This window comes from Eschrichtius robustus, chromosome 6 (genome assembly GCF_028021215.1).
Source record: "Eschrichtius robustus isolate mEscRob2 chromosome 6, mEscRob2.pri, whole genome shotgun sequence".
Classification (NCBI taxonomy): Eukaryota; Metazoa; Chordata; class Mammalia; order Artiodactyla; family Eschrichtiidae; genus Eschrichtius; species Eschrichtius robustus.
The window spans coordinates 21,316,625-21,339,909 of NC_090829.1; the positions used below are offsets into that span (position 1 = coordinate 21,316,625).

Below are 23,285 nucleotides of genomic sequence, written 5' to 3' on the forward strand. Positions count from 1 at the left end.
AACTGTTTGCTTTTTTATTTTAGTGGTTGCATTAGGCTTTATAATATATATCTTTAACTTATCACAGTCTACCTTTAAGTGATATTATAACACTTCATGTATAGCATAAAAACCTTACAGTAGTATTCTATTTCTCCCCTCCCAGTCTTTTTGATACTGCTGTCATATATTTTACATCTACATATGTTATAAACCCCACAATATATTGTTATTTTTGTTTAAATGGTCAATTATCTTTTAAAGAAATTTAAATAATAAAAAAAAACATGCATAATTGCCCATGTGGTTATCAATGCTCTGTATTCCTTTGTGTAGATACATTTTTCCATTTGGTATCATCTTCCTTCTGCCTAAAGGACTTTGGTATTTCTTGTGGTGCAGGTTTGCTGGTGGTGAAATCATTCAGCTTTTGTAGAACTGCAAATGTCTTTACTTTGCCTTTGTTTTTGAAAGATATTTTTGCCAGATATAGAATCCTAGATTGACAGGTTTTTTTCTTTCAGTACTTTAAAGATCTGTACCACTGAATTCCCTTTTGCTGAATTCAGAAACAAGAAATCTGCTATCTTCTTTATTTGTTCTTCTGTAGCTGCCTTTAAGATTCTCTCTTTATTATTGGTTTTGAGAAACTTTATTATCATATACCTTGGCGTTGTTTTCTTCATGTCTCTTGTGCGTGGGGTTTGTTGAGCTACTTGATTAAATCTGTTTTCATCAAATTTGAAAACACTTCAGTGATTACTTCTTCAAATATTTTTTCTGTTCTTTGTTTTTTTTCATCTAGGAGTTCAGTTACAAGTATATTAAGATGATGTAAATTATCTCATATCTCACCAATATTCTTTTCTTTATTTTTAAAAATTCTTTTTTCTCTTTATGTTTCATTTTGGATTGTTTCAGTTTGGATAGACTGTTATAGCTTCAAGTTCACTAACCTTTTCTTCTGCAGTGTCTAATCTGTTGTTAATCCTATCCAGTTTATTTTTCATCTCACATACTGTAGTTTTCATCCCTAGATATTTGAGTTCTTTTAATATTTTCCATGTCTCTACTTAATTTTTGAACATATGTCACATAACTATTGTAATCTTTAATGTCCTAGTCTGCTAATTCTAACATCTGCATCAGTTCTGGTTCGACTTCCATTGATTGATTTTTTCTCCTCATTATGGATGTGTATATAGACTTCAATTCTTTTTTCCTATGGAAAACCAAGTTGCCCTCCAAAAATGTTTTATCATTTCCCATCACTACCAATACATGAGTGTTTGTTTCCCTCCCTATCCTGCCAGCACTGAATTTTGACAATCTTTTATCTTTGCCTATCTCATAGGCTAGAACTATTTACTACCACAACGGATATTTATTGAGCACCAGCTATAAGCCTCGTGACAGACGGCAATTCTGTGGTGTTCAAGCAGTCACAGTAGCTGCCCTCATGGTGCTTATTACCTTGTGGTATTTATGTTTTTATTTGCATTTTCATTGATTATTAGTGATGTTGAGCAGCTTTTCTCAAGTTTACTGTCCATTTATATTTCTTCTTTGGTATATGGCTTACTAATGCTCACTGACCAGTTTTAAGTTAACTGTTTGGATTTTTTATTCCTATGTCAGAGCTATTTATTTACTAAAAATAAATACTTCACTTTTTGAAAAATTAAAAAATGTTTTGTAAACAAAGACTTTTCTTTAAAATAAACTAATATTTGTAAGTAATTTCTTTGAAGAAATGATTTACATGTTATTCAAATATATTTTTCTATGTTAAAAGTAAATAGAAATTGATTTTGATTTAAAAACAATGCCCTTAAAAGACAAACATTTTTGAGCAATGCAAAAATACAAAATACATATATGAATACATAAGATATACATAAATACATAATGAATAAAACTTTCATATGTATCTGACATCAACAAATAAATGACTTATATTCTTTAGAAATAATCATGCAGATTACAAATGCCATTTTACTCTCTTAATAATGAAATGGAAAGTCAAGGAGATGGAACATTTCCAGATTAAATATTTCCAGCTGATTAAATATTTCTGGCAAAGCCATGCCATCTGTATTAGAAATGCCCTATATACAAGTCTGTTAATTTGCAATTGTCTAAGATCTATTCTTTCAAAGGAGAACGTGTCAAAATCCCCATTATAGAATGTTTGCTTACCCACTGAAGAGTAGCAGGAGTTCTCAAAGGTACATGCTACCTATTCATCTGGCTGTGTGGGTAAATGCTTCCTGGAGCCCCAGGAAGGATGCCCTGATTGAGACACAGGTTCTATAACGTGCCCAGTTGTCTTTTTAGCATTAACAGTCAACGTGAAGTGGACAGGGGGGTAGCGGATCCTGAGAAGCATTTCAGCTCTATGGCCAGCGATATGACTTGTACACATGTCACATGGCTAAGGGGTGTTAGCCCTCTGAGTATGATGGAGGAAATGTATGTCACCAGTTATGCTGTGAATGAATAAATTGGACAGTTTTAATAATGGGGATGATGACAGCAGCCAGCAAAGCCCCAAGAGGCCCAACACACCAGTTCTTCCATTGGACCTGGGCCCCGTGACTGACCTGTTTGGTGAAGGTGGTCTCTGGCCACCTCAAACAAGCGCAGGTGCATGTTGGTGATGGGGTTGAAGGAGCCACAGGCCAGGAGCACCACGGGGATTCGGCTCTTCATCTTGTCAGGCACATTCACACCCGTTGCAGCAGCCACCCTGCCTTCATTGGGACAAAAACTCACGTCAGGGAGTTGGCCACCAAGACAAGTGTCAAGATCAGTGTCTCTAAGCCACAGGCAGGCCATTACTTCTCACTTGTAAGATGACTGAGGAGGCAAGAATAACAATAACAACATTTACAGGAGGTTCACCATGGGCCAGGAACTGTGCCAAGCACCATGCCAAGGTACAGCTCTTATCTTACCAAATGCTTTCAACTCAATCCTGAGTAGTTACTTATACAGCTCAGGGACCTTAGAAGCTGCAAGGCCAGGACCGGAACCCAGGCAGCCTGACCCAAAGACCATGTTTTGCCCATAACCTCTACATCCTCCCTGTGCTCTGATGGATCACCTTAGGGTCAAAAGGCATATGTAAGATGCTCAAAATGTCATCTCTGATAGTCCAAATAGAAGTCACAGGCCTCAGAACAGAGTGGAACTTTTTAAAAACTTATTTTAAAAAAATTTCAGACTTACAAAAAAAGTTGCCAAATTTGTACAAAGAATTCCTATATACCCTTTACACAGAGTCCCCAAATGTTAACATTTTATCACACTTGTTACATTCATTCTCCCTCTCCATATACACACACGTATCTGTAAATACCTATAATTTTTTTCTGAAATGTTTGCGAATAAGTTGTAGACATAATACCTCTTTAAATACTTCAGTATGTGTTTTCTAAGAGCAAAGACATTTTCTTATATAACTGCAGAACAACGACTAAAATCAGAAAATTAACATTGCTACAGGACTATAATCTAATCTACAGGTCTTTTCTGATTTCACTCATTGTCTTTATCTGGGGCCTAAGCATTTTTGAGAGGGTCAGGCACAGACACTCTCCATACATAGTTCATTTATCCTCACAACAACCCTATAAGTGTAAGTAATATTATCCTCATCTTGCATATGAGGAAACAGGCTCAGAGGGGACTATCATTTGCCCTAGGTCACACAGCCAGTAAGAGGTAGAACTAGGAGTCAAACCAAGGCCTAACTCCAGTGAAGCTCTTCATGAACATTCCAGGAGGCAGTGCCTCAGTGGCAGGAGAGCCCTATCAGCCAGCCTGCCCTGGAGCCCAGGCTGTTTTCTGCTTTACTTTAACCTCACCCAGGTGCTGAAAGCTACAGGGTAAGGAGACAAGAGGGTGGGCCCAGAGGAGGGCTGGGTGGAGACTGAAAGGGCACCGGCCAGCTGGGAGTGGACCTACCTCCTGGCACTGGGAAGGCTTAAGCACCTCCTTGGGTACATAGAGAAGTTGTTCTGGCAGCGTTCTGAGCTATGGTGGTGTGAGGATAAAAAACTCTCAACATAGGTGGGCTGTGGTTTCTTCCCACTTCCTGAGTTAGCAGGGACACCCCCTGCTGCGTGAGAAGAAAGCAGCCTGCATGACAGCTGCTGGCCTTGGCTTCTTCCTGGGGAGGGCGGATCTTTAATGAGATAGTATTTGCAGAGCGTGCTGAGCTACTCACAAGAGCAGCCTTGAAATGAGTGTATCTGAAGACGCTGGCTGTTTTTTACAACTGCTAGGAAGTCTTTCAAAATTCTACTTCGTTCTGACAAAATATCATTTTTTTTAGAGCCCTTAAAACATGTAACTGCAGCATCTCAGGTAACCTGGGGTTTTGATCCATTTTCTCCAAAGTTCCCAGAAACTGTAAATTAGAACATTAGTTTGAATGGTGGCATCAATGCGATGCAGTGCGACGATGGGAAGAAGAACAAATGATATATAGGAAGTGTCTGTCTGTCTTTTCTTTCCTTGCGTGGCCACACTGAGCCACGCTGCTCTGACAGCGACTGACTCTGTCTGAGCCGCACCTCAGGCTGGAGGTCGCGGTGGGTGCACATTCCCAGGCTCAGGAACGAGGTCAGTGCGCCTGCGTCGTCTGTTTACGCCAACGTGCTTCAACTAAACACCCTCCCAAGCCCAAACCCAGAGAAGTACAATGATAGGGCTGAAATGGACTCCCTCCGGGGGTTCAGCAGAAAATACACCAGGCTCCGATTCGAGCGCGTCTCAAAGGTGGATGCATGCCATAAAAGTGACTCGTCTGCCCTATCATGTCGTAGTATCTAGCGAGATGAAGCAAGCGTGGAGGACTTTTGCTACTGGGAAAGGCTTCTCACCAATAGCATTTAATAGAGGTCCTCCGAGTGAGCAGCAATTGCAGCTGAGGGATTTAACAAGTTGAGAAGGTGGCATACGGTCTTCTTGGAACTTATCATTAAACTGGAGGCGAGGCAAACAGATTCCACCTCCAGACCCCGCCCCCTCTCCAGTTTACCGCCTCCCACTTCACAGTCATCCCGACAGCGTTTCATCCAGCTCCTCAAATACAACACGCAGTTCCTTTCTCCTGCTTGTGCAAATGCTCTTCCGACCACCTGAAAGGAACGCCCTCCTCGCTCCTGCCTTCAAGGTGTTCTCCCTGGAGGCCGACGCCTCCCCACCACCCCCACCATGCTAACTGTACCTGTTACTTTATCACTTTCTTCTTTCATGGACCACAGACCTGTCACTGCCTTGTTTCCGCATAGCTCTTCCCCAAGTAGAAGGTGAACTCCTCCAGGGAGGTTCCGTCTTCATCTAGGCCCCTCAACTCCTGCAGGGTGCCTGGCACACAGGTACTCAGGAATGTGTGTGGCACGAACGAGAGAATGAGGGACTCTCCCTGACCAAGCATCCTCCTTTTCAGACGGCGACCTCCGCTCTTTGTTTCTGTCCCAAGCAGTCAATGGATTGGGCCTTCCAGGGATATAAGCTGACCTTTCCAGCTTCCCAGGGGCACCTAAGGGCCCTCCCCAAGACCCCACTCCACCCGACTCAGACTGAAAGCAAACAACATATTCCTGCCTTGTTGTGCCATCTTCGATGCCAGGAGCCCATCAATAGGGATATACCAGCCTCCTGCACACTGACACCAAGGTCATTCCTCCACCCTGGAGGTCATCAGCTGTGGCTTTGCCAGGTGAAGAGACTTTGAAGATGCGATTAAATTAAGGATCAGAAATGCAGAGGTTATCCTGGATTATCCAGGTGGGCCAATTTTAACATGATTAGGGTACTAATAAGAGGGAGCAGGAGGGTCACATAAAGGGAGACATAAGGGACAAAGCAGTGATCAGAAGGCAGGAAGAGGCTCTGCTGCTGGCTTTGAAGATGGAGGGAGGGCCAGGACCCAGCAGGGCGAGAGGAATCAGCAAGGAAACAGATTCTCCCCTAGAGCCTCCAGGAGGAGGGCAGCCCTGTTGACACCTTGATTTCAGACTCCTGACCTCCAGAATCATAAGAAAATAAAATTGTGTTGTTTTAAGCCAGTACTTTGTGGCGATTTGTTACAGCAGCCATAGGGAACTCATACACTCACCTATTTGGGGCAGGCGCTCCGAAGTGACCTTCAGCCTGCGGCAGGAAAGGCACAGGGATTGAGCCGATAAGGAGGATATGGAAAGGTGTGTCGGGCACAGGGACCAGCATTGCAAAGGTTCAGAAACCACCACTTAAGGTGGGCGATGGACTAACAGCACATAGATGTGGCTGTGTGTGGTGTAAGCTGACGTGCAGGTGGCCCAAGATGGGGGTGCAGAGGGTGCAAGGATCACGCAGTCCCCCAAGGCAGAGTCTAGATTTCATCCTATAGGCCATGAGGAACCTCTGAAGGATTTTAAGAGCTCTCAAGTGCCCCCAGGATGGTGTGTCAGGAAGCAAGCCCCGGGATGGCTACCCCGGGGACCCCTCTGCCTGGCAAAGGTCAGGCGGTCCCCAGCTTCCCAGAGGATGGCCTTTCCTGCTGCCTACATTTCTCCTCAGTCACCGGGTAATGTGATGCTGGCCAGTGCCCCATGCGTACTAAATTGTAACTAAGTGTGTGCCCCTCGGCACATTTGTCACAGGCCGTTGCAGAGACACAGAAAGGAAAGGCGAGCCGGGAAGGTTAAGTGCCATCACTGCGGACGTAATGTGCTAATGCTCATCAACTGGGAGGCGGTTTACCTTTCCCTGTGGTGAGTGCCTCTAATGGGACCTGGCCTGGGAAAGACCTGGCCGAAAACATCCCTGTTTATTATAGACATAAAGCAGATGGCTTTGGGCAGAATGGAAATGGATTCTACAAACATCTTTCATTACATAGACCTCTTGACCGGACTCCTTGTCTTAAAGAAAACAAGAGGCATGGTTTGGATTTGTGGGGTTGACGAGCACATTTTTCAGGGCCCGGGGAGATCATTTCCATCTGCGCAAGAGTATCAACTTCTCCAGGGCAATCAACCTTCACGCAAACTCCGGGCACTTTTTCTTTTCAACTTTGCTGGATTCACTTGCTGTTGCTATGGGCACACAGTGCTGCTAAGAACAAAAGCAGAGCCAGCCTCCTCTGTCGTGTGAGGATCCTCTGCCAGCCACCCCTTGGAGGAAACAAACATGCCAATTAAGCACTCGTCCTAATCATGAGACTCGCAGGAAAGCAGGCAGCTTGGCTCTTCAGTTTTGAGAACTTTCAAAAGATTTGGAGGATCCCAAGGAATGGAACGAGCTCTCTTGCAATTCCACACTCAGGAGTTGGGACTGATTTCGACTGTCATAGGAGGGAGGAACTGAGTAACAGCTACTGGGTTTACTGAGTGACGGGCTAGGCACCGGGCAGAAAACCTTATACACACTGGCGCTGATTCTTTCAACACGCCTGGAAGGGAAGGGTTGGTGCTTGCGTTCTGGTAAAGAGTCTAATCGATTTCTCCGAGCCTCAGTCACATGGAAAATGGAGATAATTACACACACCTTCTAGGGCTGTCTTGAGGGTTATCGGAGTTGGCCCACTTAGCACAGTACCTGGCCCATAGGGGGTTCTCCAGAAATATTAGCTCCTTCCTCTTTCATTATACTGAAAACAGAATTCATTATCCCCACATCTGCTTCCATATACCTATTCACCTTGTTTGAAAAAGAGCCTACCATTTTGTAGTCACCCACTGATCAAAACCTGGCAGGCGTTAGGAACACGTCAGCATCCCCCACTAACAGGCAGCTCAGTCAGACCAGCTTGAGTTGTCGCCAGAGAAGAATGCTCCCAAAAAAGGCCACTCCCACATACCACTGCTGTGGTTTCTGTCTAGCTCCAACCATAACAATCAACTCAAAGCATCACTTATCCCCGGAATTGAGTTAAGAGTTGATATTGAGAAACAGAGGAATGAATAGTTTAATGTCATTCAGGTAGGAAAAACATCTGAAAATGAAGAAGAGACATGCCCCAAATCGCAACCAACTTGCCAACTTTAAACAAAGAAGTTATAAGAGGAGGTAGAAGGTGAGAAGAGGTGGCCTGGGGTCTGCTATGAGGAGTGCAAAGTAGCAGATAACATGCCAGCTATTGTGCTAGTGCCTTGGAGTTACAGGGATAAATGAAATCTGGCCCCTTCCTCCCAATCTTTCAGGAAGAACGGATATCGAGGACACCAGGTAGGGCAGAGTCTGCTGGTGAGCTCCCAGCATCCACTCTCCTGGCTGGGCATGCTGCTACATTCCCAGTCTCCTTTGCAGCAGGGTGAGGCCATGTGACTAAGGCCTGGCCAGTGATCTGTGAATAGAAGTGTTGGGTGGGACTTCCAGGAACTCTTTTTAAAAGGGAAAGGCATGCCTTTCTCCTCTTCTCCCCTCCTCCTGTCTAGAATGTGATGGCTGGGGTATGGCAGCTAGGTTGGACCCTGAGGATGAGGATCAACTCTAGGTCTGGCAGAGAATAAGCCAAGAGAAAGCCAGGACCCTGAGGACCTGGACTGCCGACCTCCAGGTTTTTTTTTTTTTACTGGGGAGAGAAATAATCTGCTAAGCCACTATTATTTTCTATTTTCTGTTATATGCAGCTAAACCTAATTCAAACTGATATACTGATACCTAATGAATGTTTATTGAATTTGGATATAAAGGAATGAAAAGTGTATAAACTTTTAAAAGTTCCTATTGCCCCAGTTAAACCTATTTTATATGCAGAAACTCAAATAGATATTGTTTGAAAGGGAAAATACATCTAAGGAAAAATAATTCTACCATCACTTAATTTTTTATATGAATTTTTCATGGGAGGAAAAATCCTTACTCAGGACTCTAGAAGGCTGAAATGTGCAGCAATGAATCTGCTTTTCTGCAGATCACAAAAGCCAGACTCTGTCTTATCCTCTTCCCCCCAAGACAGATTCATTATGGTGTGCTGTCGCACTCTGCTTCAAGTGGGCATTTGCCATATGGCTTGGCAGTTTAATGGTTTTCTGATACTTGACAAAAATGAAGCACAATCATTTTGCAAGGAGTTTGCATTAGATGGGTCTTTTCCAAATAACAGCTGTGCCTCAAAATTGAGTTACTCAATTTGCAATTTGTGGACACAATACTCAAACATTTACAAGTGAGCAAAACCTCAAACCACTTGGGCTATTTCCAGGCTTCAGAGTTTATGAAGTTTTTAGCAATGTTATGAGTGTGCAGCTGTTGACAAGCTCAAGCCAACGTCTCTGAACCACCAGACCCGGCAGACAGCAGTGATGTCCTACTTAGCAGGCTTGTGGAGCCAACCACAAACCCTCGGGATAGAAAGAACATGAGGGAGAGAGATGAGCCTCATGCCAAAGTCCACAGACTAACACCCTATCTCTTCCTCTCCACTCCCTAACCCATGTGTAGAGATGACACCCAAATCTATTGTTCTAGTCCTGATCTTGCTTATGGGCCCCTAAAGGTCCATGGGTCGCCACGCACTGGCTTGATAACAAGCCAGACAGACGTGGATTCAAAACCAACAAGCACTTCCTAACGGCATGACCTTGAGTGTATCAGTCAGCAGAGGCCAGGTGAGGCGCATTAACAAACAACCCCCAAATCTCAGTGTGGATATTATTTCATGTTCCTATACATGCCCAGTCCATGCCTACTGGGGGCTCTGCTCTGCCTCATCTTTGTCCCTCAATCCAGGACTCAAGTCAATGGAGGAGTCACTACCTGGAATACAGTCAATCACTGTAGCAGAGAAAAAGAAGGCTCTGGAAGGTCGCTTGGCCTCAAATGGGCACATGTCACTTCCAACAACCCCACCGAAGTTCAACAAGTTAGAAAATACAATCTGACTCTGTGTCCCAAAGTTAGAGAGCCAGAAATATTTGGTGAATAGCCCTGCAGTTATCAGTTAATTAACCACTCTGAGCCTCAGTGACCCATACAGACAATGGAGATAATTACACATACCTCCTCAGACTGTCATGAAGATAATTGCTGTTGACCATGTAGGGTACTCAGAATAGTGCCTGGCCCATAAGAGGTTCTCCAGAACCTCTAACTTTTCCGTGTGTCCAAAACAGAATTCATCCCCTCCCATACCTGCTTCTGGCTGCCCGTACCTCTCATCTGTGTTTCCAGTCACCCATGATCAAAACCTGCCAGTTAGCTATGACACCTCTCCATCCTTCCTCATGTCCCCTCAATACAATTAGCCTCTGAGTGTGTCCAATGTTCTCTGCATAAGGTCACCTTCCATCACCACCAAGACCTGCCCTCCTGTAGGATTTCATTACTTTCTTGCATCAATTAGGGAAAATGCAAACAAGAGAAGGAAGCTCTGGTTATCTTAGTTCCCCTCCCCACCAAAGGCAAAGCAGTGAAGGAGCATGGAATGATCAGAAGGCCACCAGGCCATCACACAGGATAAAGGAAGAGCTGAACATGAGATCTCAGGGTGGACAGGGGACAGGGCAGTGTCACGGTCCCAGCCTGGATGGGGTCCTGTGGCACAGACATGGTCACTGGGGCTCACACGAGTGTACAATGCTGTTCCCAGAGAGGGGCAGTTGATGGGGACTGGACAGTCCCACCCCTGCCCCCAGTGTGGGCGTCCACACTTGGTAAGGTGAGAGAAACTCTGGAATCACCTCCCCACCACCAATTTGGCCCCAACCCAATCTTTTCTCAATATGCTGAGCAGATTAACTAGTTCTTAAGTTTGGGTTCAATCACTCAGATGAATGTGGTAAACTATTGAGTGTTTACTATGCACCAAGCACTGTATAAAACCTGGGCCCTTATGCCAAGCCAGTGATAAAGTCTTCGGTAATTTGTTCTCCATTGGCATTTATCTGCTAGGTCACCTCCTTCATCTGGCGTCAGAACTTTGGAGATCCTGGCCCCATTCTACCTCTCCTAATTGTCTCCTGACTGCCCTCTCTGTTCCCTACGTGTGCTCCATCTCCTCACCAAGCTGGGACCACCTGCCATGCTCTGACGTGTCTTCTGAGTCTTCCTGCTTCTGGGATCTCTGTTTATTGCCACTTCCTAGAGCTAGAATGTCTTCCAGACCAACCCTCCCACAGAGCTCCTCCTGGTGGCCCACCTGGAAGTCAGTGTTCCCTCCTCTGACCTCTTCAAGGTGACACTCTGTCTATATGGTTGAGTCCCCGCACTTTTCTAGCCTAGCAGTCTGTAAATCCCTAAAGGCAGGGATCCCGGGGGTTCTAATGCAGAGTGGAAGGCAAATAAGTAATATTCACCTTATTCATTGGGGGACAAGTGAAAAGTAGATCAAAATGAGAGCCAGGGAGCACCGGGTACTTCAGGGCATGGTCTAGGCTGAGGCAGGAAGAAGCAACTGAGGAGGAAGCATCCCTCAAACCATAATAGCAGAGCCCCAGCTTTGTCCACCCTCCCACCACCCCCCTCTCCCGTGCTTCCAACAACCAATTCTTCCTAGTCTCCAGTTTGCTTTATTTTACCCCATGCAGACTTCTGTCCCTCTTTCTGGGGTGTCAGCTCCCTTCCAGACTTGAATATTGCTCTCACCCCAAGAATCGTGTCTGCTGCCTTGGCTGGGCCCCATCCAGGATCCTGATTTCTGATTGCCCCTCAAAGGCATCATTTGACTCCTCTGTCCTCTCTGTTTCTCTGTCCATGCCTTGTCCAGGGTGCATGCCCAGGGTCCCGCTCCAGTCCAGCAGGGGGCGATGAGCCACAGTTAGTGTTGGGAAAGCAGTCCCACACCCTCTACAGCCCTAGGGGCTTCCCTATTTGTCAGCAAAATGCAGAACTGTTCATAATGATGGCAGGGGATGGCACCAGGGCCCTTCTAGTGCCCAAACCACAGAACTGGCAGCCATGTGGGCTCTTCCCCCTCCCTGGCCTTGACAGCCTGTCCGTTCTACCTCTGTAACATCTTTATGATCCAGTCCTCTCTCAAATTCCACAGTCGCTGCCTTGGATTGGGGCTCATTATTTCTCAGTTGGACCTGAGTGCACTCTTAACCTGGTCTCCTGTCTCCAGTCTCACCTCTGATCCATCTTCGGCTCAGTTGCCCAAGGGATCTTTTAACATGCTTAATCCCCTGCCGACCACCCACATTCTGGATAATGTTGAAACTCCTTAGCATGGCATCCATAGGCCCTTATAACCTGGTCATGACCTGTTTCACCAGCCTCATCACTTACCTTCCAACCCCTCCCTGTGTCTGCTCCATCAAACTGCTTTCTATTCTATCCCAAGTCCCCTTGCATTGAATTTTAGGACCAGCCTTAAAATCAAATGTAAAAATTCTAACAAAGAAGGCAACTTTGTTTACCTTGCTTGTTCACTCATTCACTAAAAAAGAAAACAAGTTGCCACTGCTGTCAAGTTCCCCCAGGCATCAGGATGATGACAGGGAGCCCCTGAAATACCTATAAAGATGAGGAGCTGGCTGGGCCCTCCATGAAGGCAGGCCAGGCCAGTGGAGGCCCAGTGAACCACAGCAGGGGAGATGCGGGCAAGCCTTACTGCTAAAAGATAGGTGTTCACTTGAGAATTTCACTGGGCACAACATAACCAGGTCCAGAGCAATCCTTTCCCATTTCATGTAATATAATTTCCTCCAGAAATTATAAGCCAAGCAGCCCATCTTCCCTTCTTTATTGAGTTATAAGCAGAATGAGACGGTCATGAGCAGAAAACTGCAAATCTGTGCAGTGATCTATGAAGTCAGATCAAACCTGAGCCAGGTTTGGGGGGGGGGGTAATTAATTAAAATTTTTAACCGAGTTCATCCAACATATATTTAATGTTATGCATAATCACTTTTGTGTTGGCCAGAGATGAGGCCTAAATGGTGGGCAGTTCACAGGAACGACTGCAGTCTCTATGAGTCTTTAACAGACAAACCTTATCTTGTTTCTTCCCTCAGTTACTGCTTCAGAAGCCATTAGCAGGACAGGCAGCTCAGGCCCTGCCCACGTCCCCACTGAAGCTCATGCACAGGCCAACCTCTCTCATGCATACAAGGACACTCAAACAGTGAAGCCCACGGGGCACTTCTGGCCTTGAACTGAGGCTGCCTGTGCTTGCACCTGGAATGGAAAATGCTTGGCTTTTTGTTCCAAGCTCTATGACCTTGAACAAGCCCTCCAATTCTCTTTAAAATGAGGATATCCCAACATCCATCCATGGGGGCGCCATGAAGATGAACGAAAGAGACACATTAGGACTACATCTCCTACATGGCTTTGAGAAGAGGAGGAAGCCTTCCATTACAAAGTTAGGAAGCAGGATTCATGTGTGCCAACCCTGTGTAAAGACACCACTGTCCATGACAGATTCAACCTGTTCCTGCCAGAGCAGGCCAAACGAGGCCACTATTTATCTCAGGGCACGAGCTCTACATGCACAAAATCAGCGATTTAATGAAGCCAGTGTTCCAGCCGATTTGGGTCTGGGCTGGGAGAATCAAAGAGGCCCAACATATCTACCAGTAGGTCATACACAACACTCCAGATGACCTGCACCAGGTTCCCTCCCACAAAGTCAGGAATTGGTGACTTTCTTTACTATGCATGAATTAAAAAACCAGCAAAGACGTTAATTTGCTCCTATGATTGCTGAAGAACCAAATGTATTTATCTGGTAGCCATTGGCTACTGGCATTTTTTACAGGACATTGTGATACATGGTAATCTATGAGTGTACATGCACAAGCATGGGGTTCCTGGGAGTTGGAGCAGAGAGGCTGCCCAGAGGCCCAGGCAAGGAGGATCCTGGCTCCAGGGGAACAGGCAGATCCCGGGGCCTCAAAGTCAATGGGTAGAGCTAGAATCCAGTCAGGCCATAAGAATTACAGAGCACCTTATGCCCAGAGGCTGGGGTAAAGCCAGACATAGACATCTGGAGGTATCAGCTCCAAAATTAAGACAGGGAAGCTTCATCCACCAGCCTCTGGCTCGTGTGAATTCTCCTGCATGTGCTGGCCTTGCTAGATCAACAAAATAATAACTTAGGTGTAAGAGAAAACGTAGCCAAAATGAACTGACTTAAGCTCACTGTCTTCCATGAGCAGATGTTCCAGAGCGAGTGTGATGTGGCAGAGGTTCTGCTGGTCCTTCCCGCGGCATAGTGATTGTCCTGTTCTCCTTGTTATCAAGCCCGGTTTTGTTGAGGGACGAGCGGCACAGATCCAGACAGGAACCACGGCACCGCGTCCGCCATGGCAGTCTGTCCCCTTTGTTGTGATTGGTTGGGTGTGGGCATGTGACTCAGTCCCAGCCAATGATATTTAACAGGAGGAGCCTGGAGGCCTCTGGGAAAGACGTTCCCACCCGCTGAAAGAGCGGTGACGCGCAGGCCCTTTCTCTGCCCCTCCCCGCCCTGGACACTGTGGTGTAAGATGTGCCCCCGGGGTTGCCACGGCCCCCTGTCGCCACAAAGGGAAGCCCTAGAGAGCCGCAGAGGTGAAGGACCACCCAGAGATGGGGTCTCATCAAGTCACTGATTTAACCTAGTACTGCCTCTCTCTAGGTTTTATTACTGAGCTGCTAAAATACCTTTACTGCTACAGCTACTGCTGGTCAGGTATTCGGCTACTTGTGGCTCGAAGCATCCAAACAGATATACCTCAGGAGGCCTTGGTTCTGGCTGTGCCTCACAGTGTGTGCAATTCTGCAGGCCAAGTGTGACCCCAGTGTGAAAAGACAGGGGCCTTCTGCATGACATGGTCCCTAAAGTCAAAGCAGCCACTCCGTCTGGGTTGCAAGCTGGAGGGAGGCACTGCGCCTGTGCTTGAGGGCATCCTGCTGTGCGGGACCCAGGGAGGGGTGGTATGTTAGACCCCAATGTGGCCACTGTACTGGGAATTTTCCAGGAACTATTTTGAACAAACATGATTTTTGGTTGACATTGGGCCCTCAGAACCTAATCTCGGGGGAAACTGCCTCCTGAGCCTCTTAACAGACCCGTCTCAACTGCATTCACTGTCCCGATGTCCCCGCAGGGACCTCTCTGAGGGCAGCCCTGTATCTGGTGGGACCGTCTTCGCATCTTCGATGGCTCGCCGGGAGGACATGCTCCTCGCTCCACCTCTCCACAGGCGGGGACAGCTGTGTCTTTCCCGCGTCAGTGCCAGCTGCCTGCCTGTCTGTGCCTTTGGCCCAACACAGCCTGGTGACTCGAGGAAGCCTCAACACATCCGCACCGTCATCTGTGCCTTTGCTCCTGCCCTCTGCCTAGAATGCCCTTTCTACCCATTTGTACCTATTTAACTTTGCTCCCCTAGCACTCAGCATATATTAGGGCAACATAAAAGGTCTCCTTAACAACAACAGAAACAACCCAATTAAAAAAGGACTTGAACATACATTTCTCCAAAGATATACAAATGGCCAACAAGCTCATGAAAAGATGCTCAACATCACTAATCATTAGGGAATGCAAATCAAAACCACAATAAGATTCTACCTCATACCCATCTGCGTGGCTGCTATCAAAAATACAGAAAGCAACAAGTGTTGATGAGGATGTGGAGAAACTGGAATCCTTGTGCACTATTGGTAGGAATGTACAATGGTGCAGCTACTGTGGAAAACAGTATGGAGGTTTCTCAAAAAATTAAAAATATAATTTCTATATGATTCATCAATTCCACTTCTGGGTATATACCCAAAAGTATTGGAGGCAAAGTCTCAGAGGGATATTTGTACACCCACATTCAGAGCAGCAATATTCACAGTAGCTAAAATGTGGAAGCAAACCAAGGGTTCATTGATGGATAAAGAGATAAGCAATATGTGGTATTTACATACAATGGACTATTATTTGGCCTTCAAAAAACGAAATTCTAAAACATGCTTCAGTATGTGTGAAACGTGAGGACACTGCTAACTGAAACAAGCATCAGAAAAAGACAAATACTGTATGATTCCATTTACATGAGGTACTTAGAGCAGTCAAACTTACAGCGATGGGGAATAGAATGGTGTTTGCCAGGGGCTGGATGGAGGAGGGAATGGGGAGTTGTGTAGTTTCAGTTTTGCAAGATGTTACAGTTTGGGATATGGCTGTATAACAGTGTGACTGTACTTAACACTATTGAACTGTATACTTAGAAATGGTTAAGATGATAAATTTTATATTATGTGTATTTTACCCCAATTAAAATTTAAAAATAAAAGGTCTCCTTTGGTGAGCCTTCTCTGATGCCAGGGTCTGAATGCACTGGTTGCTCATTAACCTCTGCCTTACTTCCTTGTTTTCTGTTCTATCAGGATTGTTTTGAGACCTATCCAGATGCCTAAACCAAGAGAATCACAGAGAAATAGAGCCAGAGCCCTTATTGAACTGCTCCTGAAGTCAATCCTAACTAGGCATCTCAATTATGTGACCAGTAAATTTTTTTTTAACATCTTTATTGGAGTATAATTGCTTTACAATGTTGTGTTTGTTAGTTTCTGCTGTATAACAAAGTGAATCAGCTATACACATACATATATCCCCATATCTCCTCCCTCTTGCGTCTCCCTCCCACCCTCCTATCCCACCCCTCTAGGTGGTCACCAAGCACCGAGCTGATCTCCCTGTGCTATGTGGCTGCTTCCCACTAGCTATCTATTTTACATTTGGTAGTGTGTATATGTCAATGCTACTCTCTCACTTCGTCCCAGCTTACCCTTCCCCCTCCCCGTGTCCTCAAGTCATTCTCTACGTCTGCGTCTTTATTCCTGTCCTGCCCCTAGGTTCATCAGAATCATTTTCTTTTTTATTTTTTATTTTTAGATTCCATATATGTGTTAGCATACGGTATTTGTTTTTCTCTTTCTGACTTACTTCACTCTGTATGATAGACTCTAGGTCCATCCACCTCACTTCAAATAACTCAATTTCGTTTCTTTTTATGGCTGAGTAATATTCCATTGTATATATGTGCCACATCCTCTTTATCCATTCATCTGTCACTGGACACTTAGGCTGCTTCCATGTCCTGGTTTTTGTAAACAGTGCTGCAATGAACATTGTGGTACATGACTCTTTTTGAATTATGGTTTTCTCAGGGTATATGCCCAGTAGTGGGAGTGCTGGGTCATATGGTAGTTCTATTTTTAGTTTTGTAAGGAACCTCCATACTGTTCTCCATAGTGGCTGTATCAATTTACATTCCCACCAACAGTACAAGAGGGTTCCCTTTTCTCCACACCCTCTCCAGCATTTATTGTTTGTAGATTTTTTGATGATGGCCATTCTGACCGGTGTAAGGTGATACCTCATTGTAGTTTTGATTTTCATTTCTCTAATGATTAGTGATGTTGAGCATCCTTTCATGTGTTTGTGTGAGCCAGTAAATTTTTAACCATTTATCAGCTTTGAGTTGGTGTCCTGGACTTGCAACCAAAATCAACCTAATTGCTAATACACTTGATCTGAAATACTGCAGCACTAAGGATAAAGAAAAGATGCTAAGGATTTCTAGACAATAAGAAAGTTCATAGACAAAGGAATGAAAATAAGACTGGCATCTGACCTCTCCTTTACAACATTAGATGCCAAAGGTAATGAGCAATGGCTGCATACTTCTGAGAGAAGATGACTTTGAATCTGGAATTCTCTATCCGGCTAGACTCTCATTTCAGTATAAAGACAGAGTAAATACATTTTTAGACACGAATGGACTCAAAGTTTACCTCTGAGGCACTCTTTCTTAAGAAGTTCATTGAGAGTGCGTTCCAGCAAAACAAGGAAGAAAAACTAATAAAGTAGAAAGAAAGGGATCCAACCTAGGAGGCTGGTGAAGCTGGGATGAGAGTTGTGCAGGCTGCAGAGCACGGCCCAGGGTAGAAGAGGAAAAGGTGGGCCTCTAAGTAAAAGGTGCATGCTGAGAGGCCGGGTATACTGAGCTTACAGTGAAAGCTTTCTCTCTCAACTGTAACCAGAAAAAAATCCGAATAAAACAAAAAGCTACCTAATAATATAATGTAAATTACAATGTGACACAATTTTAAGCCCTGATGGAATATGAGTAAAGAAAATTCATTTGACTGATATTTCCCTTTGAGTTGTCCAGGGCTACTTGACCGTGGAGTGAACATTCGTGTAGTCAAAATGACTTAAATGCTGTTTAATGGTGTTCAACTTTTAGAGTCAATTTAATGTAAGGCACAGAAGGTTTAATTGTGAATACATAATAGAAAGATAATGTTAACACCCTTGGTAATGTAAGAATACAGCCACCAGAAGGGAAATGGTTAGGGAAAGAAAAATGGGACCAAGAGGAGAAGTTCCAGTATTTTCCTCTTACCTCACAGAGAGTCTAGATACTGATTACAGTTTAGAAATAAGAAACAGAGATTTGATTGTGAATAATAGATATAGGGAAAGTAGCGCTTTAAACAAGACAGGGCATAAACTTCTCTCCCATAAAATGAAGCTGGAAGGTAGGTGGTTCAGGTATAGTGCAGCAGCTCTGATATCACCAGTATCCCAGGATCCCTCTAGATTTCTCTGTCATTCTTAGACTATGCCTTATCTGGTCTCATGGTCACAAGATGGCTGCTACAGCTCTAGCCATCATAATATCTGTGTTCCAAGTAAGAAGAAGGAAGTGGGAGGAAGGGCAAAAGAGGCCAACCTGCTGAGTCATTCCCCTTATAAAGAGCTTTCCTGAAGCCCCATCCAACAGCTGCTTATATCACAGTGGCCAGAACACAGTGACATGACTGTCCCTATCACAAGGAAAACTGAGAAGTGTAGTTTTTTTAGATGGCACATTGCTGCTTTCAACAAACCTGGGTTTGTTTGTAAGAAGGAAGGGGAGATAGATATTGGGAAAGCAATTCATCATTTGTGTCTCAAGAAATAAAAGTATATTATTTAAAGTAAAAAGGTAACCAATAAGATAATAAAAAATAACAGAACCATCAAAAATGAGAAGAAGGAAGGGTAGGGTGCAGAGTATAAGTGAATTAAATCAATCCTTCTTAATGGGACTCAGTGGCTATCTTATCAGGGTACAATTTAGAGTTGTGCATTTAATCCCCCAAATAATTTAAAAAGACTAAAGAGGCTACCTTTGGGAGGTAGGCAAGGAGGTAGGGATGAAGCTGTAACTTTTTATTAAAAAGCCCTTCTGAAGTAGTTGCATTATTTTGATTACAAATGTATCAGTGTTTTATTATATTGGGAAGCCAAGCATCCCTATATTTCCTTTACCCTTGACAACCTGGTTCAGTGCTGGGCATTTTAGTATGTTTTTTAATTCCCCTCACTGGCTTAGAAAGTGACATAAACCAGCCCTATTCAGGGCTTTCTTTATTTCACTTCTTTCAATTGATTTATTTTTGAAACTCTAGGTATTCAAGATTCTTTATGAGAAGCAAGATTGGCTGACACACCACCGCTTGTGTTTCTGGTAGGGCAGGTCCGTCCAGGCCCCACCTGGAAGGCGGCGGCAACATCAGCCCGTGTCATCCCCCTGGGTCACTCCTGTCTGCTGGCGGACCTCTGTGCAGGGAACTGTGTTTGCTGCCTGCCTGTTCTGCACTCCCAAATCACTGTCCTAATATCTCTATAATATATTAACATGCAGTGGCCAAAGGGAGTTCTGCTGAACTAGGCAGTAGTTTGGGCCATTTTGGACTAAATCCTAGAATGCACACGATAATGCTGAGCGATGCAGTTTAATTTATGACTATGCAGGTCTGCTGTGAAATTGGGAAATGGAAGTACAAGACATTAGTATTCACATGGCAAGGGCAGGGCCAGGTCCAACACTATAATAGGCCTTTCACACCAGCGAGTTTGAAGGAGCTGACACTCTTGTCAGTTAAATGTGTGCTCACGAACCTCATCCTTTTGTTTTAATGCCACCAACCACCTGGGAGGTATGTGCTGCTCCTGGCCTTATGCCCTTATTATTGGCCAACGCCCCCCACTGTTTTCACAACAGTAAAACATTTGTATGTACATCCTCTGGGCAGGTTTAAAAGTTGAATTTCATGGCTGGGATGTGGTTTGATCCGCAGGAGGTAAGGTAGAACAGACGGCTTCTCAACTCCTTCCAGCAAGGGCATCCAAACTATTATATGGCTAAGTATTTCCAAATGAAAAAGGAAAGACAGACAAGTTTGTAATTTAACTCAGAGCAGCTGTACATGCAGTTCATGCCATGTCTCCAGTTTAAAGAACTTGTCAGCCAGAGATTTTCTGTCTGACCTGGACTTTCTAGCCCATTTTTCAATGCACAGAGAGAAATAACATCTCTTTCTGTCTTCCTTATGAATGAAAATACATTCTTCCAAAGTTCAAAGGAAATATCAAGTGTGCCCCAGCAGTAAGTTAAAGTATGCTGGAAAAGAGGCTGGAAAACCCCATAGTAGCAGGCCGAATGATGTCCCCAAACCTATCAGGTCTTAATCCTTGGAACCTGTCAATGTGACCTTATTTGGCAAAAGGGTCGTTGCAGATGTGATTAAGTTAAGGATCTTGAGATGAGGAGGTTATGCTGGATTACCCAGAAGGCCCTCAATGCAGTCACATGAACCCTTGTAAGGAGGAGACAAAGGGAGATTTGACACACACAGAGAAGGAAGGCCATGTGAAGACGGAATAAAGAGAAATTTGGAGATGCTGGCCTTGAAGACTGGAGTGATACAGCCACAAGCCAAGGAATGCCAGCAGCTACCAGACACTGGAAGAGGCAAGAAACAGACTCCCGCCCCCTCACATATACTCCCAGAACCTCCAAAAGGCATGTGGGCCTGCTGACACCTTGATTTTGGCTCAGTGATACTAATTTCAGGCTTGTGGCCTCCAGAACCCTGAGAGAATACATTTCTGTTGTTCTAAACCACCAAGCTTGTGATATTTTGTTACAGCAGCCCTAGGAAACCAACACACCCCTAGAGGTGCTGCAGGGGAAGGTTTCAGTTTGTACAAAACCATCCCAAATACTCTATGGTTCCTTTGATGGTATTTGGCAGAATTCAACTTCCTGCCTCCAAGCAAGTGGAAAGTGAGAGGGTTGAATGTAGGGCAGCCAGGTCCATGAAGCACAAGGGTAAGAAAAGCAGGCAGCCACACTCCCGGGTCCTTGGGAACGGCTCTGGGCAATTCCCGTCCTGAAGCAGGGGGCTGAGTGCATGAAGAAAACATGTCTAGTTCTTAAAGCAAATATCTGAATAGGTAAGTGTGAAGGGAATACCAACGATTTAAAAAACTTCCCATAAATTAACCTCATAGCTCAGTTAGGGCTGCGTTGCGTGTGTGTGTGTGTGGCAGGGGAGCATATCTTCAAATAAATTCATTGTAGTTATTAATAAACATGGCCAGATGTCTGCGAGCATATGTTATGAGGCTATTCTCTGCAGGTTTATTTAGAAGAGTGAAATATTAGAGACCCAAATGTCTACCAACAGGCGAATGATTAAACCCCATATTATACCATGCAGCTATAAAAAAGCAACATGTTTCTATGCATATACTGACATGGGAGGTTACTAATTAGTAAATGCTGAGGGAAAAGAAGCATGTTACAGACAGTCTTATAGTATTATCTCATTTTGGTTGAATGAAGCCATCTGTGTTGTAATATATAGGAATAATCCATAATATATACACCTATATATGTATATAGACCCACTGGATGGGTGTTCATCAAATGTTAAGTCATTACCTCTAAGGAAAGGGGAGGGTTGTTGGGGGGCGGACTTGGACTTCTTACTTTACATGAATGTGCTTTTTCCTTTAAGTGTGTACTCGTTTTGTAGTTTTTTTTGTTTTTAAAGTATTGTCCCCACCCCAGATCTACAGAGTCAGAGACTCTGAGGGTGAAGCCCAATAATCTTGTTTTTTTTTTTGTTTTGTTTTTTTAAATTAATAGCTACTCTATTTATTTATTTATTTATTTATTTTTAGCTGTGTTGGGTCTTCGTTTCCGTGCGAGGGCTTTCTCTAGTTGCGGCGAGCGTGGGCCACTCTTCATCGTGGTGCGCGGGCCTCTCACTATCGCTGCCCCTCCCGTTGCGGGCCACAGGCTCCAGACGCGCAGGCTCAGTAGTTGTGGCTCACGGGCCCAGTTGCTCCGCGGCATGTGGGATCTTCCCAGACCAGGGCTCGAACCTATGTCCCCTGCATTAGCAGGCAGATTCTCAACCACTGCGCCACCAGGGAAGCCCTTTTTGTAGTTTTAAGGAGGAAAAAAAATGAACATGCAGTAAAGACACGCTGTGAGAACCTTGTCTAGTACATGCCAGGCACGGTGTGGCCTGAGGAAGGGCCGGTGGTCCGCAGAGACTGGCTGTGGCTTCTTGAGGTCGCCTGCAGGCCTGCCAGTGTCACAGGGCTGGAGGCAAAAATGCTGGCTTTTACGCCAGGCTCCCTAGTGGGGCCGCCATGTTTTTATTTATAAAAGAAAAACCGGCACAGTCAGGAGATCAAAGTCCCAGGCAAGTGTGTCTACTGTCTCTTCACAGAGTGGGGCAAAGCCACTATTCACCGGCTCCTTCATTTCGCATGAAAGCCCAGGGGACTCTGTCTTTGGAGCACTTCCAGAGAAATCCTACGTGAGGACGTTTTGAAAGGTCGTTTTGCCCCCTGGAAGGGCGGTTTCCTCGCTGGTGAGCGGAACTGTCTGAGCACAGCCCTCCTCCTGTTGGTAAGCTGCCCGGCAGGACAGGAGCCTACGCCTTGGAAAAGGACCCCCCGGTCTCCCTCCTTGGAGTACACCCCAAAGTGCACCCCAAACACGCTCCACCACACAGGACCAGGGCTCTTGGATTGAAAGAGTCCCCCAGCTACTTGCCCACTGGAAGTGCTCTTTTGGATTAATGTACAATCAGGCTTATCAACTGTGCACCAAAAAGGCGTTAATACAGCTGGGGGAAATATGCACTGACCTCCCACCTTTCAATTCAGGGGCACTAGAGATGTGATGGGAGTGAGTCTCGGGACGTCAAAGCAAAGATGAGATTTCTGGATGATGAAAAACCATGAAGCACAAGTCCCCTTCGGATAAAAGCAGGGGCGTGGGTCATTTCCATCTCAAACACGTGCCACGTGAGCGCAGGGCTTTGAAGGTAACAGGTCTCTGCAAACACTTCCGCAGTGATGACTCTCAGTGAAATTACTGCTTTTTGTGGAAGGAAAGGAACCATTCCTCTCTCCCCTATATAATATGAAGTGTTTATTTTTCCAAGTATGTTTCTCCAAGATTTGCTGCAAATCATAAAAAGTTGTGACATTTTTATGATTCCTTATTACAAATTTCAAAAAAGACTTTCATCTC

The 23,285-nt window shown here is 44.9% G+C and overlaps 1 protein-coding gene across 1 annotated transcript in view; it reads right to left on the reverse strand.

The window, feature by feature from the left end:
• NMNAT3 (nicotinamide nucleotide adenylyltransferase 3) overlaps positions 1–23,285 on the reverse strand; it is a 123,900-nt gene that overhangs the window by 71,238 nt on the left and 29,377 nt on the right. Inside the window, exon 2 of the mRNA XM_068547335.1 lies at positions 2,583–2,732. Coding sequence (XP_068403436.1) covers positions 2,583–2,691 — 109 coding nt within the window. The 5' untranslated portion in view covers positions 2,692–2,732. The remainder of the gene's footprint in view (positions 1–2,582; positions 2,733–23,285) is intronic.